General features: G+C 34.1%; 2 protein-coding genes across 2 annotated transcripts; one reads left to right on the top strand and one right to left on the bottom strand.

The window, feature by feature from the left end:
* Window positions 1–582: 582 nt before the first annotated feature.
* Window positions 583–11,826, bottom strand: ttc9c (tetratricopeptide repeat domain 9C). The gene is made up of 4 exons (XM_056472443.1): window positions 11,672–11,826; window positions 7,963–8,272; window positions 4,383–4,565; window positions 583–1,048 (listed from the first exon to the last, which is right to left on the bottom strand). Exons 1-4 carry the CDS (start codon window positions 11,681–11,683, stop codon window positions 915–917), a joined length of 639 nt encoding a protein of 212 aa, XP_056328418.1. The 5' UTR covers window positions 11,684–11,826; the 3' UTR covers window positions 583–914.
* A 2,778-nt stretch (window positions 11,827–14,604) lies between these two features.
* On the top strand, window positions 14,605–18,360 carry zgc:153018 (Transmembrane protein 179-like). The gene is made up of 4 exons (XM_056472414.1): window positions 14,605–15,067; window positions 16,442–16,579; window positions 17,620–17,698; window positions 17,785–18,360. The coding sequence occupies exons 1-4, from the start codon at window positions 14,745–14,747 to the stop codon at window positions 17,989–17,991; spliced, it is 747 nt and encodes a 248-aa protein (XP_056328389.1). The 5' UTR covers window positions 14,605–14,744; the 3' UTR covers window positions 17,992–18,360.
* The last annotated feature ends 5,889 nt before the right edge of the window (window positions 18,361–24,249 follow it).

Genomic DNA, 24,249 nt, shown 5'->3' with positions numbered 1-24,249 from the left:
TTCTTTAATGCAGAAGTGCGATCGTTTTTGCGATTGTTTTAGAACTTCCAACTCAGCTGCCTATGGGAGAAATGACAAAGAATAATAAACTGCTGAAAATGGACAAACTACTTGCTCTACATGCAAGTGTTTTCATGACTATACAGACAAAGTACAATAATATAATAAGAAAATATCAGTTTGCCACATCAAGCAGCAAAAACAAGCCGTTTTTAACGTCTAAAAATCAATAGAAGTGAATGAGAACGGAAGTCTCGAGCCAAAAAGATTCCAATGGCTGCACCTGCTCGTACGCGGAGAATAAGATAAATAGTGTGGATGGAGATTATTTTTTTTTTAGACATGCTGGGTGAAACGCCAGTGTGGACGTGAATCGTTTTCATTCTAAAACGCTGTTTTAAAACTAAAATGTAGTGTAAACAGGACCTAAGAATTTGGACGAGAACGAGACAAAAACTCAAAAAAAAAGACAAAAGAAAGAAATAGATTTTTGCTGAGTATTTTTTGCATGTCACATTAGAATAATCCATTAACAACCTAAAAGCATCAAGTTTGTTGTGAATGAATTAATTTTGCTTTGAATTCTTTCAAAAAATATTTATTATGATAAACAAAATCACTGAACAAAAAAAAAAAACCACAGCTAGAAGCAACCGAATGCAAAACAAGCAGCTGGACATCATGTTTAAGACCCGACTACTGCATTTTAAGTGAATTGAAACTCTCTTTCAAGTTACCACGTTGCACCAGATTTCAGCCACACATTTAGTCTTGCCATGTGACACCAGTAAATGGCATATGCAGCAAATTACCCACAGCCCAGGGCAAAACATCCCACTTCCTTTGGGATACTGTCAGCTCTTTGAGTTCTTTGTACTTGATGGATACTCCTGCTGAGTAGTGTATTAGTCCATTTAGACCAGTTCCTGGGTCTTCTCCTCTGCTTGTTTCTGTTTGCTGAACATGCCTTTATACAGCGCCTTCTCCTTCTGGTAGTCCTGGCTGAGTCTTTCCTCCACTCGCTGCAGCTGCTTCTTGACATCCGCATCTGAAATGAATGTCATCATCAGTTCAATCAAAGCACTGAAGTGAACTGAATGAAGATGTAAAACCGAGCGGTTCAATCGAAGGCTGCAAAGCGGAGGTGTTTGATCTTACAAGCTCTGTAGGAAAATGGATGAATCCACAAAATGTAATAACACAGTATTATGTAACAGGCTGAAAACTCCACAGCAGATGTGTCCCTTGTGAAAACTGTAGCTGAAATCCCTGACAGCTTATTAATTACACCAATAGTTCCCAACCTTTTTTCCTCAGGCAAGCTTTTTTTTATTCTAGTTGTTAAAAAAGCATGCCTGTTTTAAAATGAGCAAACGTGTGCAGGTATTCGACAGAGAAAGCAAAGTAAATCTAAACTGCAGGCTTATCAAACTTATAAAAACACCAGTCTATTAATAATTAATTGCAACAGTTTGAATGTCGCTCCCACTTTTTGTATGTTAACTACATTAACTAAAGAAACCTCATTGCAAAAATGTGACCAAATCTTCTTTTGTTTGTGTGTGGCCATGTTTTTACAGATGTCTGTCTATAAAGACAAGGACACCTTGGATTTAAATATAGCTAATGCAATAAAGGGAATGCAGGGGTCCGGTGACATGCTTTCAACTATTTTTAACTCGACAATCACTTCACTCAAGGAATAACACACTAGTTAAGACCAGTTTTGGGTGTAGTTTGTTTCAACTAAAGGCTACATTTATCTAGACCAGTGAAGCCCAAACTAGAGCCCGCGGGCCAATTTGGCCCATGCTAACCTTTGATTTGGCCTACCATTCACCCATCTGAGACAAGAGTGAGAATAAAGGTTAAGGTTGGGGTGAATGCCTTAAACAGAGATCATCACTAATTTAACATAACCTTTATTTATTTATTTAATTGACGAACTACAAAAAAGAAAAGTGAAATTAAATGTCTCAATTAAATGTTGTGAATTAATTGGATTTTTTTGAAGAGTTATGAAACCCTTAAGCACATTTTTAGATGTTGACATATACAGTATGTGTGTGGCACGTTGCTAAAACCACACTTTATAGGACACATTTCACCATCAAGTGAAAAATGGCTCTTTTTGTAAATTAAAAAAAAAGCGTGGAACTCCATTGTGTTATAGATGAGATTGTTTACGGTTTTATTGTATTATAAGTACAGTATTGTAAAAAAAATTCATGTGATTAAATATGCGAAATGCTGAAACCCTATTGTTTTTGTTAAGATTTTTATTCATATTATTATGCTTTAGTTTTTATTAGTCAGACCAAACTGTAAGTCAGAGAGAGCTCAAAATAGTTTGATGGTAGACTACATCCTCCCCAAAAATCTACCAAATCAGACCATAGGTGGTGCTATGGCACAAAAAACAGTTCAGACATTTTGGCCACCATTTGTACACCATTTGTCATACACTCAAAACTTTTTTCTTTTAATCCTTGGGTCACCTCGAACAAAAGTGTACAGGCGCACTTTTGGCTCTACGACGCACCTTTTGAGGTTGTAATTGATTGTATATTACACACAGTTTTACACAGCCACACAAATTACAGATCATATGATAGGCCTCATACTGAACATACTGCTCATCAAACCGTTCTTTAAAAAATCATCAGTATGTAAAAACCTACTTTTGCAAACTAGTCCCTGGTTTTTAGCTCAATTGCAACTAAACCAGCATTGTTAGAATCTCCGGACTGAGTAGATCAATAAAAAAGCTGAACTTTCCACTTTGGATAGCTGTAATGGAATCATTTACAAAAGATCATCATTTACCTACATGCCTGTAAACCCATAAGGAAAACTCAAAACGTCGCAGAATTTAGTAAGCACATGTGGCATATGAATGTAAACAAGCATGCAAAATTTTGTGGAGCAATAGGTGGCACTATAATAGTTAAAATGGGCTCAAAAACACAGTGTTTCAATGTCTGTTCATGCTCAATAAAGTGTTTCAATTACCATTTTAGCCACTAGATGGATCAACTTACAGTTTGGCATGCAGTGTATTTTCTCAAAATGGAATGACATGCTATTAAAAAATGGCTGTCATTAGCCAATTAAATTCGAGCACTCATTAAACAGTTAATGATGGCTGATCACAATGTAACTTGGTGGGCATGTTGGATGCACGGGTCTAGAGATCTGTAGAAATTAAGAAAAATCATCCACTAGGGGGCGATTTTGAGCTTTTGGAGTGTGTAATTAAACACTCAATCTATAAACTCTAATACTCTAATCGTATATTTCATGGCTGAATAAACTACTCACAGACTTCCTAACTGATAAACCTTAAGCTTCTAAAATGCTTGAACTATGATAATTGCCATTTATTTTTAAAATATTATTAAATTAGTAAGTTGCCATGGCAAATAATTGAATACAGTTCTGTATATTTAACTTTGGCCCACCACCCTCGGTCAGGTTTGGTTTGTGTCCCTTCATAAAAAACGTTTGGGCACCCCTGATCTAACCATTACACATGCTTAGTGTATTGCTCAATTAATTGAGAGATAAAGTAGTAATTAGTAGATTTACATTTATTCATGTTTTGTTTTTCAAATACTTTTCAAAATAATTCACTTTTTCAAGTAAAGAAGGTTACATTTGTCCAACAGCTGCACATGCTTAAGAAAAAAATTACGACAATGCAAAAAAATGCTTTTCTTACTTTTTTTTTTGTCTTGTTTCTAGTGCAAATATCTAAAAATTCTTAAATCAAGAAGCATTTTCTAGGCAATTATAGATGTATGACCATCTATAATATGATTTCATTACCTTGAAATGATTTGTGTTTTGATACACATCTTTAACTTTACTTAAGTATTGATTTATTTTAAATAAGGCTAAAGGGCCCTGTTTGACAAATTTAAATACCTGTGTGTTGAGACTTTTTGTGTTATTTTATGTCATATTGAGTCAAGTAATTAAATTACTATGTAATATAAATACTTTTTAGGCAAAAAGTCATTTAAATAAAGTGTTAATTATGAAATTAGAAATTAATTACTGTTTTGAAGTAACTTGCTGTGCATTGGTAGCAGTTAAGGTAGTAATTCTTTTTAGGTATAAGGTAGGATAAGGATAAACAATACCATCATAGGCAGAATTTGTGCTTCATAATTACTAATACATTGCCAATATATTATTAATTAGCCACTAGTTAATACTTAATACTAGAGTATTACCAAAATATTAAGCAAATAGAAAGTAATACGAGTCAAAGAAAAACACTGTCATTAAAACTCAATCAGACCTTAAAAAGCTCTGGCGACCTCTGGTGTGGATTGGGAAGCCATAAAATAGACAGAAAAAAAACATGTGTGATTCACCGTTAGGTTTCCCTCTGCTGGCCTGCGTGAGGTACTGTCGCGCCGCCGGAGCATCACCCAGCTCTAGTGAAGCCACACCGGCTCTGTAGAGGGCTTTAATATCAGCAGGCCTCCAGTGGAGCACCTTCAGACTGTACTCCAGCACACGCGTGTAGTCCACCAGCTCCCGCTGCAACAAACATGCTGACACACAAACACACACACACGATGAGTAACAAGGAGAATGCTGTCTTTCACATAACCTAGTACGAGTCTGGAAGATTTTCAAATGAGCCAAATCTCTTAAGCTCACACACACACACACACACACACACACACACACACACGCACACACACACACACACCTGATGAGTAATAAGGAGAACGCTGTATTTTGCATAATCTAGAATGAGTCTGGAAGACTTTCAAATGAACCAAATCTCTTATGCTTACATACGCATGCATGCACGCACACGCACACACACACACACACACACACACACACACACACACACACACACACACACACACACACACACACACACACTGAGTAACAAGAAAACTGTATGTTGCATAATCTAAAATGAGTCTGGAAGACTTTCAAATGAGCCAAATGTCCTATCCTCACCAAAGCTGCATTTATTTGACCATACATGTATTTATTTATCTTTTATGCCAAAAATCATTAGACTATTACGTACTGATCATGCTTCCTGAAGATGTTTTATAAATTTCCTACTGTAAACATATGAAAACTTTATTACTGATTAGTAATGTGCATTGCTAAGAACTTACTTTGGACAACTTTCAAGTCAATTTTCTTGACCAAATATTGTATATATCCTAATAGAAGAAAGGTATGCATTTTGACCTGTTCATCTAATAATACTATGATAATGCCAGACCAAAGTTAATTCCTAGCCTACTCAGTAAGAAAATGTTTATGTAATCATGGTTAAAACAGAAACTTAATGTTGCTGTGTTTAAAAGACCCTGGAAAATGTTCACATATACACATACAATACATTAAACCAACAACACATACAATTAAGGACATGATTATTCACCCTCCAGTGAAATTTTTATTCTTTTATTTCACAAGTGATGGTTATTTCCTATTATATGTTTCTTCACAAAAAATGTATTTCTTTTAGTTTAGCTGGAATAAAAAGAAATGAATTAAAAACTGTTTAAGTCAATATTATTATCCCCATTAAGAATTGTGTTTTTCAACTGGCTACAGAACAAACCACTGCTGTCCAATGACTTGCCTAGTTAACTTAAAGGTGCTGTATGTAAGTTAGACTCTTCTAAAGCATAAAAACACCATAATATGTTTGCAAATATTTAAGAAACTTGCCATGTGAACATTCTTGTTCATCTGAAAAACAATGCTGAAGTCAGATATTCTGCTTTGAAAATGTGAGTTACGTGCTGGAACGTCTGTCTTTGTTTTGGTTCTTTTAACACACCCACTGCCAGTTTAGCCAATTATATTTCAGCACCCCGGGTTGCCCTGTTGGAAAACCGCGCATTTCATTTCATTCAGTCATGAAGGCTCTTAAAGCATGCGTCCGTGACTGAAATGCGACCTCCGGCGAACAGTAGCAGACTCGCAGATTCAGAGTTCCACATGAGGTTATTAATGAGCAAACAATATAAATATAATAAACGTAAACATAAGGTGAGCAGGTTACATTGTAACTGTGTGTCCTAACAACATGCTACGAGATGAGATTTGCAGTGATACACAATTTGGCTGTTTGCACCAGACGAAACACGACAGAAATTTAAATACTGCCATTCAGAAGCACAGAATTTGCACTCACTCGTGAAATGGTAAGGTTTATTATCTAATTAATACATATTAAACCTCTTTAACATTAATAAATGTAGATGCTAAATCACGGATATGTGTTGGCATACACACTCAAGTTCACACACCACTTATACACTACAATTTAGTTTACCCAATTCACCTATAGCGCATGTCTTTGTACTGTGGGGGAAACCAGAGCACCCGGAGAAAACCCACGCCAACACGGGGATAACATGCAAACTCCACACTTGCACTGTTCTGAAGTTCAATTTCAGACGTTTATTTTATTGTCAAGATCTGAGGTGAACTATCTGCTGCTGCTTTTAGTAGTCTGCCAATAAATGTCATTTAAAATGCAATTCAAACTCACATTATTAGCATTTAACACGGAATAAAGCACATGAGGTGTACCTGAGGTGATCATTGTCAGTTTTCTGTTGTTCACCTGTGAGAAATAGAAACCGTTTCTAATATATTAATTCAAGGTGTTGGATAGAACAGAAACTCCTTTTAATATGGAGAATATTCCTTCTATCGTGTGCCGTTGCTTTTACATAGAACACGATATAAATCAGCCTTTAGGCTCAATTGTCATGCACACTCCTGTTGGTCCTCAATCTGGCAACCTGTGCTTGAGTTTTTTTGCTCTAGGAATGCAATCCCTAGTTCAGCCACTGGGTGTCAAACTTACATACTGCACCTTTAATTGACCAAGTTGAATACTAGTATCTTGCAAAATAACTAGTAAAATATTATGTATTGCTCTAATCATGGCAACAACAAAAAATGATAATATTGGAAATTAGTTTAAAATGTGTGAAATAAAAATCTCTCCATTAAACAACACTTGGGAAATATTAAAGCTAATATTTAAAACTAAAGGCTAATAATTAGTCTTCAACTACAGTGCTCAACATAAATGAGTACACGCTATTTTCATTCATTCATTCATTCATTCATTTATTTTCCTTCAGCTTAGTGCCTAATTTGTTAGGGGTCGCCATAGCGGAATGAACCACCAATTTATCCAGCATATGTTTTATGCAGTGGATGCCCTTCCAGCTGCAACCCAGTACTGGAAAACACCCAAACACATTCAAATTCACACACCAGTTATACACTACAATTTAGTTTATCCAATTCACCTATAGCGCATGTCTTTGGACTGTGGGGGAAACCGAAGCACCCGAAGAAAACCCACGCCAACACGGGGAGATGCAAACTCCACACAGAAATTCTTGCTGTGAGGCGACAGTGCTAACCACTGAGCCACCGTGCCACCCTACACCCCATTTTGAAAATGAATATTTTGATCCATTTCTCAGTGAATATAGGTAACATATTTTGGTGCATTTGAATGAAAACAGATTTATTAAACAGATATATTTATTAAAATAATATTTTAGTCATCGAACATCTATAGAAACAGAAATATAATATATTAAATTCATGCAAAATATTGGGGAAAAAAATTACAAATACAAAATTTCTATTACAAAGTTTTATTCTCTTGAATTTTGCTCTTTTTACATTTTTTTATTGAATATTTTTCCCTAACATATAAATTTGGGTGTACTAATTTTGGACTGTTATCATAAGTTATTTTGTTAGATTAGCTCCAGATTTGGCTTCAGTGCTGACTAATCTAATGTTAATCCACAGATATAATATTGTAAAGCATCCTTTAGACAATATTAATCTAAATGAGAGATCTGTGAGGGGTGTACTCATTCATGTTGAGCATTGTATATGTCAAAACAACTTTTTGCAAGAAACACAAACCTGCTAGATTGTTATAGCAGTCGATCTGCGTGCTCCTCAGCAACTCGTCCTGCTCCTGGTTAAGTTTGGGCACCGGAGCCCCGAACCCCTGCATAACAGAGTTTACCTCAGAGTCCAGACTGCGCAGGACCAGCAGAGCTCGATGGTAGCGGCCGATAGCAGAGCGCACGTTTCTCTCCCGGTAGAAAGCATTGCCCTCCGTCTTTAACTGGACAGCCTCCTGGAGCTGAGAGTCCAACCGAGAAGCAGACGATCCTCCGGCAGCCCCCAAACACGATGACCCATCATCCCCCGCAGGAGGGTCTGCAGCCTGAAATACATGATGACAGTGTTGAAAATCTGAAAGGTGAGAAGCTGCAGGCAAAAAAGTAATTTTTCAAGCCCCTGTCAGTTTTGAGATGTTTTTATTGCCCTTTTTATGAAAGGTTTATTCAGTCTAATGTAAAGAAACATCTAGAACACACTTAAATGTGTTTCTTTTGTCACGCTTCGTCAATTTGTGTTTGTAGACTGCAAATATACTGCTCAAAAAAATAAAGGGGACACTTGGAGTTACAATGTGTTTAGGGATGTTCAGATCCGATCACATGACCGGAAATCGGGCCCTATCACAGAGTTTCAGATCTGATCCGAATCAGACATTACCTCCAGATCAGGACTCGAATATATGTGTATATGTATATATATATATATATATATATATGTGTGTGTTTGTTGAATATATATATATACAGTTGAAGTCAGCATTATTAGCCCTCCTTGTTTATTTTTTCCCCAATTTTTGTGTGACGGGAGATTTTTTCCAACCCATTTCTAAACATAAAAGTTTTAATAACTTTTCTAATAACTGATTTATTTTATCTTTGTCATGATGACAGTAAATAATATTTAACTAGATATTTTTCAAGACACTTCTATACAGCTTAAAGTGATATTTAAAGGCTTAACTAGGTTAATTAGGTTAACTAGGCAGGTTAGGGTAAATAGGCAAGTTATTGTATAATGATGGTTTGTTTTGTAGACAGTTGAAAAAAAAATAGCTTAAAGGGGCTAATAATTTTGACCTTAAAATGGTTCATAACAAATTAATTTTCTTCTTGCTGAAATAAAACAAATTACACTTTCTCCAGGAGAAAAAAATATTATCAGACATACTGTGAAAATTTCCTTGCTCTGTTAAACATCACTTGGGAAATATTAAAAAAATAAATAAATAAATCAAAGGTGGGTGTCACACAGAAACAACAACGTGTGCAGCATGACATCACTTTGTTTTCAGAGACGCTATTGATTAAACGCGTTTGCAAACACAATGGCATATTTATTTATTTATTTATTTTTTGTTTAAATGCCTGCTGGGTATTTTAAGTTGAGGTGCTATTTGTTTTTATATTCCAGTTTTTTATATTTACTGTTGCACTAAAGTCCAAAAGTGAAGAATTGATGTTATTTATTACTTGATTGTTCAAGCTACCTCACAGAAGTGCTCTGTTAGTTAACAGAATTGTTGAATGTTAAAATAAGGTGAATTAAATAAAAAATAAGGAACATCCTGGATCTGTTTCTTTGCTCTTCTTACATCTTTTTTATGTATTATAGAAGTATCGGATCGGGTTTGACTCGTACTCGAGGGCAAAAAAACCTAATTGGGACATCTCTAATTGTGTTGTTCAAGTGATTCCTTACAATTTTTAAGCAGTGCATAATTCATATTTTTAACGTCTTTTTTGTTTGCACTGAGCCATAAATCTTCTCAGCAGCACTAACATTTAACTTTCAGTTTTATTTATGTCTATATTCTAAAAGTTTGTTTTCAGAGGGATACTAATTACCACTTAATATGTCTGATTACACAAACATTTCTAATTTTATTTGTCACATACACAGTCATACATGTTTTAACATGCAGTGAAATGCTTCCACAACCCCTCGTGACCTCACAAATAACAACAACAATTCCAGAAATTATAATAATAACAATAACAATCTAAAGTATGGAGAAACAAAAGTCATGCAATAGAAAGTACAATCAAACATAAAATATTTAAAGACTTTAGACAACATATGCACAACTTGTTATTCTATAAAAAAAATTAATAAAGGGGTTTGTGATATTTTGGAATATGATATTTTGTGAAATAATGGAACAATAAAAAAGAGCTTCCCAAAAAGCCCGCTGTAAAAAAGAAGACATTTTTAAACAATAAAAAATAATAGTCATTTAAAAAAGAATTTGGATTTTCATGCTAGTTTGTACACACATTTGTGCATTATAATTACAAAGCGCCTTAAACAAAACTAATATTCATCACTATGTTTTCCCACTTTATTGATTACATTAGGAATCACACATATTTGTTGTAACTATCGGTGTTTCGACTTTCAGCAATGACATTTACATTACACTGAACTGAACTAAACTTCCACTGTGAAAACTGGACTGAAGCAGTTTACTGAAATTTACATTGCTTAGAAATAAAGATGAATTGAATTGGATTAAGCATGCAATTTAAACATAACATTTCAGAAAACTTGTAATACAGTCTAAACCATGTCTAAAAATGTCTGTGTTTCTTAATGTAATCACTTAGCAGGAGAATATGGGGAAATTATTAGTTTTGTTTCTATTCACCTTCTCTTCTCCTGAACACACAATTGAGGTAAAGTTGGTTTTATTTTCACACATTCGGAATTTGTCCTTAATAATATAACTTCAGAAAAAACATTCTTTGCTAATACTAAAGAGTGAAATCATATCAGCGGCCAATGATTATCAAAGTACATTTCTCACAGTCAAAAAATAGTGCTAATGTTGTTTTTGAAGTCATAATTACATGTGATTCCAGACCAAATATTCAAAGTGCCATGGTAAACATAGAGATGTTAAATGAACGAAAGTGCGAATATGAACTTTACCTCTATGATAAATATTAGTTTTGTTTTTATTCTCCTGCATTATTCAGTCTTCTCTAAACACACAGTCTTCTCTAAATACACAGTCTCTGAACTGGGATCAGTATGTCAGAATTGAGGTAAAGTTGGTTTTTATTCTCGCACATTTGTTCAGTGACAACTTGTAACACACTCCCTATATTGTTTACCATGGTACTTTGAATATTTAATCTGAAATAACACGCAAGTATGACTTCAAAACATTATAACTATTTATTAGACTGTGAACAATGTTGTACTTTGATAGCCATTGGCTGCTAATAAGATTTCACTATTTAGTATTAGAAAATATGACTTTTCTGAAAGTATATTATAAGGACAAATTCTGAATGTGTGAACATGAAACCTTCACTTTACCTCAGTCCTGTCAGATCATTGCTGGTTTGGCACGTAATTAGAAAGTTTGACCATTTAAGCAAAGTTATTAGTTATTATTGGTATTAATTAGTGCTGCTGGTTCCCATTAATGATCAAGTGTCCTCTTAAAAACATAAACAGACCAGCTTAACCAGTCTAGCAGAAGTAAACCAGTTTAGAGGGTTGATCAGTCATGTTCATTCATTAGGTTTGTATCTAAACTGGTAAGTTACTAATAAATTAAATCAAGACAGAATACGCTGGCATGCAAGTTCATATAATTAAAAAGTGACTTTTTATCAAAACAGATCATTTCTATGAGTTTCAACCGCGCCCAGGACAGCATGCAGCAGCAAATGTCCGCCCTTTTGTTGCGTGCTAAAGAAAACCGTCTTTTTACCTTTTCATCCATGGCGTTTAAAGCTTTACAAAGGTTTCAATGTGCGTTTAATGCAGTAAATGTTGCTGGGAGGCTAAAGAAACGAGTGTTTGACGCTCTTCTTCGTGGTTGTTATGATTTCTGCGTGAAGCTCCGCAACACTGCCTCCTCCTGAACAAAACGGAAAAGCCGATTGGATCACGTGAGCTTTGATGACGAATCACATTACAGTCATGACGTCTGTCAGAGATGTGCGACGGTCAGTGGTTATTTATTTATTTATTTATTTATTTATTTATTTATTTACATATATAAACCGAAATTAGTGTTTGATAGCAAACACTGATACATTAGCCAATATTCTGTCGGTTTATTAAATATTAAACTTTTTTTTATAAAAAGCAGTTTATTCAGTGTAGAGAATGCTTTTTATAAAGCAAAAAAGGTCCAAATATAAGAATACCGACCCACATGGAAAAATACTATATCCTAGTAATTTATGTTTATATTTGTAATTTATTTGTGCATCATTTCTGGACATTGTTGTTTATATTTATTATTACCATCAACCATTTCAACTATCTTTACGTAACATCAAAATGAGAAATGTTTTAACAAAATTTGTGACTATTATATCTTGTATGGATGGGGGGTGGCGGGTGGGCTGTATTTGAATTTTGTTTTCTTTTTATTTATTGTTATTATTATTTGTCTTTTGCTAATTGTTAAAAAAGTTCTGATATTTAATTCTAATTGTCAATAAACATACTTATTAAAAAAATAAACAAGATTAAGCCAGTAAATCTAGCAAATGTTGTGTTACGTTTGTACCTGCTTTTGTTTAAAGTGAGTTGCTCTACAGCAGTGGTGTAGTCCTTGCTATACGCACGTATACTCAGTATGCTTACTTTTTTCCATGAGCTGTTTGGGTATTACCACTTCTGAGGATCAAAATTGCCTATACTCAGTTATTTTTCTGATTAAACTTCCCTAATTTTAGTGTATTTTTTAAATTCTTACTTAAAAAATGTATATGTGGGTAAATGTATATACATTTTTCTTTGTTTACCCCAAAATGATCTGTTTCTGATCTGCCCTAAAATGAAAATCCTAAAATTGCCCCTGTACAACAGTATTTCACATTTGTCTTAATCGTGCCCGCTACAGGGAACGACACTATATATAACACTAAAACGATGAGGCAAAGACTACTCATAAATAACAATATGCAATTTAAAAGGTTAACTACTAGTATATAATGGTGACAACAGAAAGACAGACTCCTAATAGTTTGGTTTAAAACAAGCATGCACGAATGTGACAATCAAAAAGAATGGCTGACTAATGTTTAAAGGAACCTATTAAATGTAAGGTAATAAGCCAGTAAAGAAAGTAAGTAAAAAAGCTGTCTTTGCATGTATGCACAGGACCTATTGAGTTAACTTAAATAAAAGTTAACTAAATTGTTGTATCTTGATTTTTCAGTATTAAAATGATTATGTAAGCTAAATACAGTAAACATACAGCCAATTGCCAAGGCTAGCTTATATATAATATATATATATATATATATATATATATATATATATATATATATATATATATATATATATATATATATATATATATATATATATATATATAGCTGAATCAAAGAAACATTGACTTTCGTCGTTTCTTTGCCTACTTTCATTTAAATGTGGGTCGGGTGTAATAGTACAGTAGTACAGTATTACAAAATACCTCTACAGTAATACAAAATACCACATGATTTTGATAGAGCAATGTTGTGAGTTAGTAACCACAGAAAAAATATATTTCTGCTAAAAACATATTTTAAAATGAGTTAAAAATAAAAAATAAAAAAATATTTGTCTCCGCTCTCCCCATGGCTGTCTGGTGTAAATTCAGCCATATTTAAACATTTCTATGTGAAACAAAACCAGAATGACTTTTACGATAAGACAGTCTGCCCTTGATGGATGAGCGAGTCTGACCTATTTTTGTAGTGTTTGGTCTGTTATCGGGGGTCTTACATAACAGCACCGGTCCACTGACCGAGTTAAGCTTTCAGAGGGGCGTGGCGCTGCCTTGTCATGGAAAAACCCCAACATTCACCATTACTTTCATTTCTGAAAACGCAATTGACTTAAATCTATTACACACATAGTTTATATAAAACTAACATCATGCTGCAGCTTTACAGTCACTCGTACGTGCGGATCGTGCGTCACACGCAGACCACTGTCACAAAGGGCTAAGAGTCATTCCAAAAAAGATTCGATTCTAAAGCTTTAATGAGAGAGTCGATTCTGTCTGGAATTGATTAGATCAAGAGAGAGCAACTCCTCTTCAGGAGACCCATTCAATTTAAAACTAATCATTAACTTGACTCTCGCTTGCTATTGATCAAAAGCCAAAAACATTTACGTGAACAGATTAGCCTACTTCGGGCGATTCACTTTAATTGAGTAGTTCAAATAACAATGTCATTGATTCTTATATACCATCGTGTTATTTTTAAAAAAACTTGTTATATGATATTCATGCTAAAGCAGGTAAATAAAGTCATATTTGAGCGTTAAATTACTGATAATGACGTTTCCTTTGTTTAAATTAATAATTTTTCTCACTTTCAACTTGTTTGGAATGAGTTCAAGTGAAGGGAGAGCATTTCATTTTCATTTTCTTTTTGGGTAAACTATCCCTTTAAGTGTTTTTCCAGTGTTGTAATGTTATAGTTATTATAACATGTTCTTTCACTATGCATGCAATAAAAACGTGCTTGACTACGCTTCTTTTTAGATCTTATTTACCACGGTCACGCGTTGAGAGAAAAGAATTGAAGAAGAATCATTGCGAGGAATCGATTCACAGACCAGGACTCGGACTCGGAATCGATTCCAGCGTCCATAAATTTAAAAGTCAGATCGAGCGGTTGTGTAAGAGCGTCCCGCCGCCAGAGGGGAGGAGCCACGCCTCAAATACACACTGCTTTGTATTTCTGCTTAACATTCGCAGGTATTCGCTTGAAAACAAACACCGAGGCTCCATAATTTAAACCACACTCATCTGTATATTAAAGCTAATCTGTATGGAGCTGGATCGGCGACTCTTGCTGGCCCACTGCGCCGCACACACCCTGTCGGTGTTCGCCGGGCTGATGGTGGTCGTCCCGCTGGCGCTGAACGGGTCTGCGTTTAAGGGCCGGTGCGCGCTTTTTAGCCAGGGATTCTGGAGGACGGAGAACCTGACGGTGGCCGAGGGAGAGACCCGGGAGGTCAGTCATCTGGTGGTGCAGCAGTGGGGTCCTCCGGCCGCCTGTCAGTTCGCCACTTTCGTCGGCATGTTCAGCGTTCTGTACGGGGCGGTTCAGGGCTGGAGAAGTTTCTTCTATCTGCACCGGCGGCACGACGAGTAAGTGAGCAAAACATTAAAACTATAAAACTGAAAATTAGGGTTTACCCTAATCAGTAGGGGTAAAGATGGTTTTATGTTCACACATTCAGACTTTCTCCTTAATATTATGAATTGAGAAAAGTATTTTGTGCCTATTCTAAATAGGTAAATCATATCAGCAGCCAAAGGCTATCAAAGTACATTTGTTTACAGTCAATTAATTATTGCTAATGTTGTTTTAAAGTCACACTTCATGCAATTTCTGACCTACTTTTCAAAGTAGAATGGTAAACAAGTCAACTGAGGTAAAGCTGGTTTTATATTAGCACGTTCTGACTGTCTCCTTAATAATATAATTTCAGAAAAGTATTCTTTGCAAATCCTAAATAGTGAAATCGTATTAGCAGACAATGACCAACAAAATACAACATAAATAGTGCTAATGTTGTTTCAAAGTCATACTTACATGGGATTTGGACCAAATATTCAAAGTACCATGGTAAACAATATAGGGAGCAATATAGAGAGATTGTCACGAACGAATGTGTGATTATAAAACTTTACCAGGGTTAGTAAGAGTGCTGGAAATCCTTGAATTTGAATCTAGTGTTTTTAAGATTTGAAAAGTGCTTTTATTTTTTTTATGAAGTGTTTGCAACTGCTATTGTTTTCATGATATTTTTGATAAAAATGTAATAAAATTAACTATTTAAATAAAATAATAAAACATAAAATAAATTTACATGAAATGAAAACTCTGGAGTGCATTTGCCTGCTATTTTTGTAATCTGTGCTTTTGCTTAAACAGTGTGAGAAAACAAAATGCATAAGGATTACAACCTAATAAGTGAACAATTCATGAAATAAAAGTAAAAATACATTTAAAATGAAAGATGGCATTTAGAATTTGGGTAAATTTCCTTTTAGAGAGTAAATGACAGTAAATTAATGTTGGGCTTGGGGCAAACATGCCTTTGAATACTATATAGGCTACTACAGCATCTGGTGTATTGTGATGAAGAATGTTATTCGCCACATTTGTAAAGTGCTGGAAATATATATATATATATATATATATATATATATATATATATATATATATATATATATATATATATATATATATATATATATGCTGAAAATGTAACAATAAAACAACATTTACATTATAACAGAAAACATGACAATTAAAAAAAAAACAAGAAGGTTATATTCATTATTGTTTATGATAGAAAATAGATTCGTTTTTCAGGTATATTAGTATTAACTTGTGTCGGCACAATAGTAGGCACATTATTTGTATGTACTTATATAGACTCATTAGCTAATTATAACGTCATTTATGTCATATAAAATGAATAAGTGTTTTAATGTTGCCTTGTGTTTGTCCAGCACTCTGTTCTCTGCATTCCTGACACTGCTGCTGAGCCTGTGTGTTCTGTTCCTTTCTGGAGGAGCCAGTGTGACCCTCAGCCTGGGCCTCGTGTCCTGGTGCAACACTGTTACTGACCAAAACACCAGACCCTACAGGTAAACAGCTTCTTTCAAAATACAGTCGTAAAGAAGGTGAAAATTATTAAATGCATGCTCTGTTGATAATGAATAATAATATTTAATGTTTACTGTTGATTGTGTGTTTGTTTCTTGAATGAATGAAATGCCTATATCATGTAATTAAAGTAACAGAGGCTTTATAGTGCTATTAAAATTTTATAATAATATTCAATGTATACTGTTAATGCTTCATGTTTTATGAATAATTTAAATACATCATGCTATTACAGTCACGTTATTACAGTTTATAGACTCGGATTATGGTTCAAAATTGAAATGCATGCTCTATTAATTTTCATAATAACATTTAATGGATACGATTGATTGTGCATATGTTTCATGAATGAATTAGATCTCAACACATCATGTTATTACAGTCACATAGAGGCTTTATAGACTAATTAACCCTGACTATAGTAAAAAAAAGCTTGCTCTATTGAAGTTTTATAATAATATTCAACGTTTACTGTTAATATTTCATGAATGAATACCCACATCATGAGTTTCATGAATAAATTGGATACCCACATGTTATTACAGTCACATGTTATTAATTTATAGACCTAGATTAACACATTATGGTTAAAAAAAATAAATGCATACTCTATTAATATTTAATAATAATATTCAGAGTATAGTATTGATTGTGCATATGTTTCCTGACATATCAACAAGTTATTAAAGCCACAAAGAAGCTTTACAGACTATTTAACACTGATTAGAGTAAAATAAAAAATGCCTGCTCTATTAAAGTTTTATAATAATATTCAATGTTTACTGTTGTTTCATGAATGAATTAAATGCCCCACATCATGTTATTACAATCACACGTTATTAGTTTATAAAGCTAGATTTACACATTATGGTTAAAAAAAAATTAAACGTATGCTTTATTAATATTTAATAGCAATATTTTCAGTATACTATTGATTGCGCTTATGTTTCATGAATTAAATAAATCTCTACATCATGTTATTGTACAGTCTAATATGTAATGATTGCCTCTTGCTCTGCAGTTGTTCTGAGTCTCAGTCTGTTCCACTTTATCTGGACGTTGAAACATCCTCTTTCTACTCTGAGCTCAATTGTGCACAGGTAAAGTGTCTTGTATTTCAGCCCATGTCTCAGTTCAACACAAGATGCCTATTTTTACATGTTATCCTCTGTTTTTTCCCCCGCAGATCTCTCTGTGGTGTGTAACCGCTTTATGGTTGGCTCAGTCTATTTTGTCCTTCCTGAGGCTTTATCATTCCCACAGTCAGCAGATCAGCAGACCGTGTTTATCCAGAGAGAAGGAACTCCTCCTGGGCCAAGCTCAAGCCGAATGCCCCATTCATCACCCGCATCCACACCCGCACCCTTCACACACTCCCAGTGTTTTTATTTAGTCGTACAGTGTTGCACTTTGAAGCCTAAAGTATACTGAGGTTTTTATTGTATACACAGCCTTTTGAAGTGTGTATGAAAACAAAATTTACAATACTTATTTTGATCGCACATATTGAGTTCGTTTACATGGACACCAATAATACGATTTTAATATGATTAAGACAATACTCTGATTAAGAGTCTACCATGTAAACAGTGATTTTCGATTAATTTAATCCGATTAAAGTCATAATCGAACTACACAGATATGGAATTAAGACGTGGAGTATGCCGATTTTAGTCGCATTATTGAAGTGTACTACAGACATGTAAACATCACAATCAAACTATTACCGCTGTGTAGGATTTTCGACGCATTTTGTGACAGGATAGTCTATACACACACGGCTGTTTGACACTATTTTCTGCACCTTCTGAGTCAGTGAAGTACCACAGACACCTGCATCGGGAAATGTGGAAGTTTTTTTTCCCCCATTTGGCGTGCGGTATGAAATTCCATTTAAACTACACTCTTCCAACAGTTCATACTCCCATCCAATATCTCGTTTGTCACAGGAGCATGCATAAAATGTTCCTGAATGAAAGTGAAAGTGCCGAACTGCAGTTAAAGTCCACAAAAAAAAAATTAAACACCCCAAATTACATAAAATTCCACAGTGACACAATGACGCCAATCAAACTATGTGCTATAACATAATGGGATCATGAAAGGAACACTCAAAAAGCAACTCATGCAAACACCTTAATCATATTATTATTGTCTTATTCAGATTAAGGCAGATAATTCGATTACTGATGTCAATGTAAACATAGTCATTGTTAGTCTTAAGGTGACCAATTAATCAGTGCAAGTTAATCTACTTAAAACTGTTTGTTTTCATAGTCTTTAATCAAAATCGAACCATTTGGTCTGGAATAGCTGATGATGTCAGTTTGACGGATTAGGTGGAGTATGCTTAGCCACGCCCCTGCAACCTTTAGTTTGAGTTAAGGTCTTTGCACACTGAATTCAAAATTTTCATCCGTAATTTTTGCATGTTAAAAAATAAATTCGACCTCAAATCGTATTGACACACTGCCTCCAAAACTTATGTCTGTCATAAAAACTGTAGAATCCCGTTAAATTTTTTCCGAAAAAGTGTTTGAGAGGTGTTTTGATATTTCAGAGCCACTGTACAAGCGAAAGGCAAAATACAGAATATCGTCACTTGAACAACCACTCTCGCTGACAGAGCTGTAATAAAAACAAAACTCTATTGGCTGTTTTTTTTTTAAAGGGGTGGAGCTACATTGTCCCACCCTCTCTTCATTTTTTAGTCAAGATTACTTCAAACGTTGAAAAAAAAGTGCACATTTCAAAGACTTCACAAGACCTTTAAAGTTTACTTCAAATTATTCACATTTAAACAAATATTGAAGTTGAAAGAGCAACCAGTTTCATGGCAGTGGGCGGAGTTAAATATGCTTTCTGCTCTTTGCTTACTCTCTGATTGGCGGTATTTTCTGTGCAGCATCATGGGTAATGTAGTTCTTCTGCACAGATTCTGCTATTAAACAACTGTTTTAAAAATAAGTTGAATTAATGTGAAGAGATGGGTTCAACAAAAGCAATTACAATCGATTAACAACTTTAAAAGCTCACAAGAGGTCAGTTATCAGTTACTGTTGAAAATTAATGTCGCTGTGGAGAAAATGAATGGAGTTTTTACTTCACTGAATATAATAGCATGGACACTACTGTATGTCAACATGAGGATCTGTTGCTCAGTAGTTTAATGATGTTGTTGTTGTTGTCCTCCAGTTCTTTCAACAGCCGGATTCAACGCTGACACCTTGTGGACACACTAAGTAGTGTTGTGGTTAAAGAGGTTGCAAGCTTAAAAACTAAAGTACTAAAGTATACTTTGGGCTTCAGACTGATCTAAGGCCAGTTTTAGCGATTGAAATGAAGCAATGAGACAATTGGTCGAAGATTAGCACAAAAGGGAATTAACCCCTAACCTAAACTGACAATCCCTGCATGTTACTCAATGAATAACCTCAGTATTACTTTTGAAGGACTTGCTCGATGTTTTATTTTTGTCCTGTAGCTTTTGATGTTTACTTGAATCGAGGTCAAATGTTTTGTGCGCAGCTTTATAACTTTGCCATAACAAATGTCAAAGGATTCTCAAGTGTATGAAATATTGCACTATTAATTAATCATTCTTGCATATCTGCAAGATATTGTCTGTGTGTTGAGCCGTATAATGTGAATCTGAATGAATCAGAAGATCAGCCTCATGCTCATTTTGTACTGTGAATGATTTTTTGCATAGTGAATGGTACTTTTACTCCAGCCAAACGTTCTTGTTGTAACCCAGTGAAGGTTTTTTTATATGAAGCTGTTTGTGTTGATGGAGGCACCTAACTAGTTTAGCATTGTGATGGAAATTGGACGATGGCATGTGAAGAATGTTGCTCGTCCTTTCTGAATCCTGATCCTTTGACTTGGTGGACTGTTGTGAAGCACAAACAGCTGAATAAAAAACCGTGAGGGAGATGCTGTTTATTAATGGCTCGGAAATGTGATCATTGTTGATGCTTGTGTTTTACACGGCTGTTTACACCCAGTATGTGCTATTTATAGGCTGTTTAAATAAAGGCAATACAGCATTGCATCAGTTGTGTTGTATTGTGTTGCTTGCTCCTTAACAATAAAGTTCAGTAGTACAGCAATGTATTATTGAGCGATGTCTTAAAGGCACAGTGTGTAATTTTCACCACTAGAGGGCGCATATTCACAACAAACAAAAGCATAGTTTGATGATGCCGAAAGAAAAATATTTAAGAAAGTGACAATGTTAAAGGTTCCAAGAAATTAAATAATTTTTAAAAAGATGTTAGTATCAGTATTGTTTATTTTTAATAATAATTCCTTACAGCACTTTTCTAGACACTCAAAGCACTTAACACATTGGGAGGAGTCCCCTCATCCACCACCAGTGTGCAGCATTCACCTAAATGAAGAGACACCAGCCATATTGTGCCAGACCTCACACCCCACACCAGCTGATTGGTGGAGAGGCCAGAGTGATGAAGCCAATCATGATATGAGGATGGTTAGGATTAATGAAAGTGTAAAGCCTGCAGCTCACAACAAACGTGGAAAGTTGTTGCGTGTCATATTTAACAAACCATTTACTCTGCTAATTTGATGTAATTTTGCTCACATGGAGAATTGAATATTAATCAGATGATGTCATTACGCTGCTGTGCTATCAGCCAATTGGTGCATTGCTGATCATAACTTCGAGGATCGATAGATCTGTCCTTCACAACACACGCAGCGATCTCAGATCAGTTCATCCTGACATTTTAATCTGATTCGCGAACTTCTTTGAAGAACCAAATTTGCCAGAGATCAGTTATCAAGATAAACAGATCCAGTATCTGCCAAATCAACTTAGATCATTTAAGCGAGATACGAAGAACGGACCCCAGGTTACATTGTAACCCCGTGTCCTAACAACTTGCTACGTGACAAGATTTGCAGTGATAAGGCTGTTTGCACTAGACGAAACACAACAGAAATTTAAAGACAGCCATTCAGAAGCACAGAATAGTGCATTTACTGCACCCCAATGAAATGGTAAGGTTTACAATCTACTTACACATATTAAACATCTTTAATATTATTAAATGTACATGCAGAATCACTTATATGTGTTGGCTTGTACTGAGTCACAGTTCTAAAATTTCAGATGGTTTATTTTATTTTCAAGATCTTAGGTGAACTATCTGCTGCTGCTTTCAGTAGTCTGGCAATAAATGTCCTGTAAAATGGCATTCAAACTCACATTATTAGCATTTAACACTGAATAAAGCACATGTGTACCTGAGGTGATCATAGTTCATCCTGTTGTTCACCTGTGAAGAAATTTCAGTTGTTGGTTGAGACAAAAACTCTTTATACTATGGAAAATATTTCTCCTACCCCGTCCCGTTGCTTTAGTTAGAAAGCGGTTAAAATCAGCCTTAAATCAACCTTTAGGCTGGATAGTCAGGTACACTCTGTTCAGGTTCAATCTGGCAACCTGCGCTTGAACTCGTTAGAGGAGGAGCCAAATGAAAATGTGTTTTGATCCAAGAATGCAATACCTAGTTCAACCACTGGGTGTCAACCTTACATACTGCACCTTTAACACCAAAGAATTATTCAGTGTTTAAAAAACACACACTGCTTCAAAAATAGTACAATTTCAAATCGTATATTTGGTTAATATAGCCATAGAAATATGAATACTTGAGGGTTAAAACTGTACAAGTACACATAAAAACAATAGTAAAATATTAAGTGCGACATGCAAATAAGCACAAAGTTAATTACATTTTCATTAAAGTGCATTCACCGACCATATAATAACAACAGAATATAATATAATGCTGCACTTAACTACTATTAATACCCTTATTGTTCATAATTTGTGTGTTTTTAATATACCAAAGTTATTTAATATAAGGCCTTGTTTTCTCCCTGTCAGTAAACACTGTAGTTATTACTATATCAGCAGCTGAAGAATGGCTCAGCGGTTAAGGAGAAGGTTTAGCTGGTTAATATTGCTCAGTGTTGCAGTGTTTGTCCTCCTCAACACTGGCTGTATCTGAAATCATCTCTACAGCCTCAATAGTGTACTAATATAGGCCATTTGAAGGAGAGAACGAAAAATGAGTGAGTAAATTGGAGTGCACTGAAAAGACACTACCTTACTTGTGTTTTGCTGGTTGATAAATCCCTTAGACGGGTTAGATTTTCAACTTCTTGGTCAGCCCCTGGGATAGTTATGTAATACTTGCGAGCTAGCTATTAATAATGGAATGAAAGTATTGTGGTTTCTGTCATGTATACAAACGTTGATAATTAAACAATTAAATAATTATTCATTTATAAACTTACACCAATAGGATTCCCATGTGGACGCCATCTTGTGGTCTGATGCTGAAATGCATTCATCACAGTGGATTATTAATAATAATTATGGGAGCTCTAGCCATTGTATGGAAGTCCATATCCTCCAGGTAAGAAACATCTTAATAAAGACAATTTATAAGAAAGACTTGCATGTGCCAAAATGAAGAAAGTTTCTCGTATTTTGAGAAAGTTTATCATTATTTTGAGAAAGTTTTTATTAAGGAATGTTTGTCATTATTATTAGAAAATTATTTATTTTTAAAAATGACTTTAAAAGACAGAATTTGCACTTTAAGTAAAAGATTTGACTTTTGTTTCATAATTTCCACTTTAATTTGACATAGTAAGTGATCATTTTGACTTTTTAGGTCATAATTTTAATTTCGTTGTAATTTCAATTTGTCTTAATTTTGACATTTTATGTCATAATTTAGATTTTTTTGTAAATCCCAAAATACCAACTTTAGAAATCATAATTTTGACTCAAAATTTCTACTTTTTAAGTCAGAATGTAAACATTTTTTTTTCATAATTTCATTTTGCTTAATCATAATTTTGACTTTTAAGTCACAATTTCTACTTTTTATCTCATAATTTTGACTTTAGAAATCATAATTTTGGCAGTAAATCAGAATTTAGACTTTAGTCATAATTTCATTTTTTAAAAACAAAAGTTTTTTTGATTTGCTATGTGATAATTTAGACTTTATATGTCACAATTGACTTTTTATCTAGTAATTCCAAATTTGTGTCATAATGACTGTCATAATATCTACTTTTTAACTCATCATTTGACTTTATCCCATAATTTGACTTTTCAAATCATAATGTGGACGTTTTAAATCATAATTTTAAATTGATAACTCGTAATTTAAATGTTTTTTTCTCATACAAACTTTATAAATTGTAATTTTGATCAAGTCATAATTTTAATTTGCTAAATCATAATTTAAACTTATTATGTTATCATTTCTACTTTCTACTTTATAAATCATAATTTTGACAGTAAATCAAAATTTAGATTATAAGTCAAAATTTAATTCGCTACATCATAATTTTTGTTATAATTAAAAAATGTACCTAGTTATTCCATCTTTATGAATCAGAATCTTGACTGCCAATTTTTTTTGTCATAATTTTGACTTTTTTGACATTTTATGTCATTATTTGGATATTTTATCTCATAATTTCAATTTGCTAAATAATAATTTAAATGTTTTTATCCCATAATACCAAGTTTATAAATCATAATTTCTACTTTTTAACTCAGAATGTAAACTTTTTTTATCTTATATTTCAAGTAGCT

Source organism: Danio aesculapii, chromosome 14, assembly GCF_903798145.1.
Source record: "Danio aesculapii chromosome 14, fDanAes4.1, whole genome shotgun sequence".
In the NCBI taxonomy this organism is placed as follows: Eukaryota; Metazoa; Chordata; class Actinopteri; order Cypriniformes; family Danionidae; genus Danio; species Danio aesculapii.
Note: the sequence above shows the minus strand (reverse complement) of the source record. Positions and strands in the feature narration are given on the sequence as shown.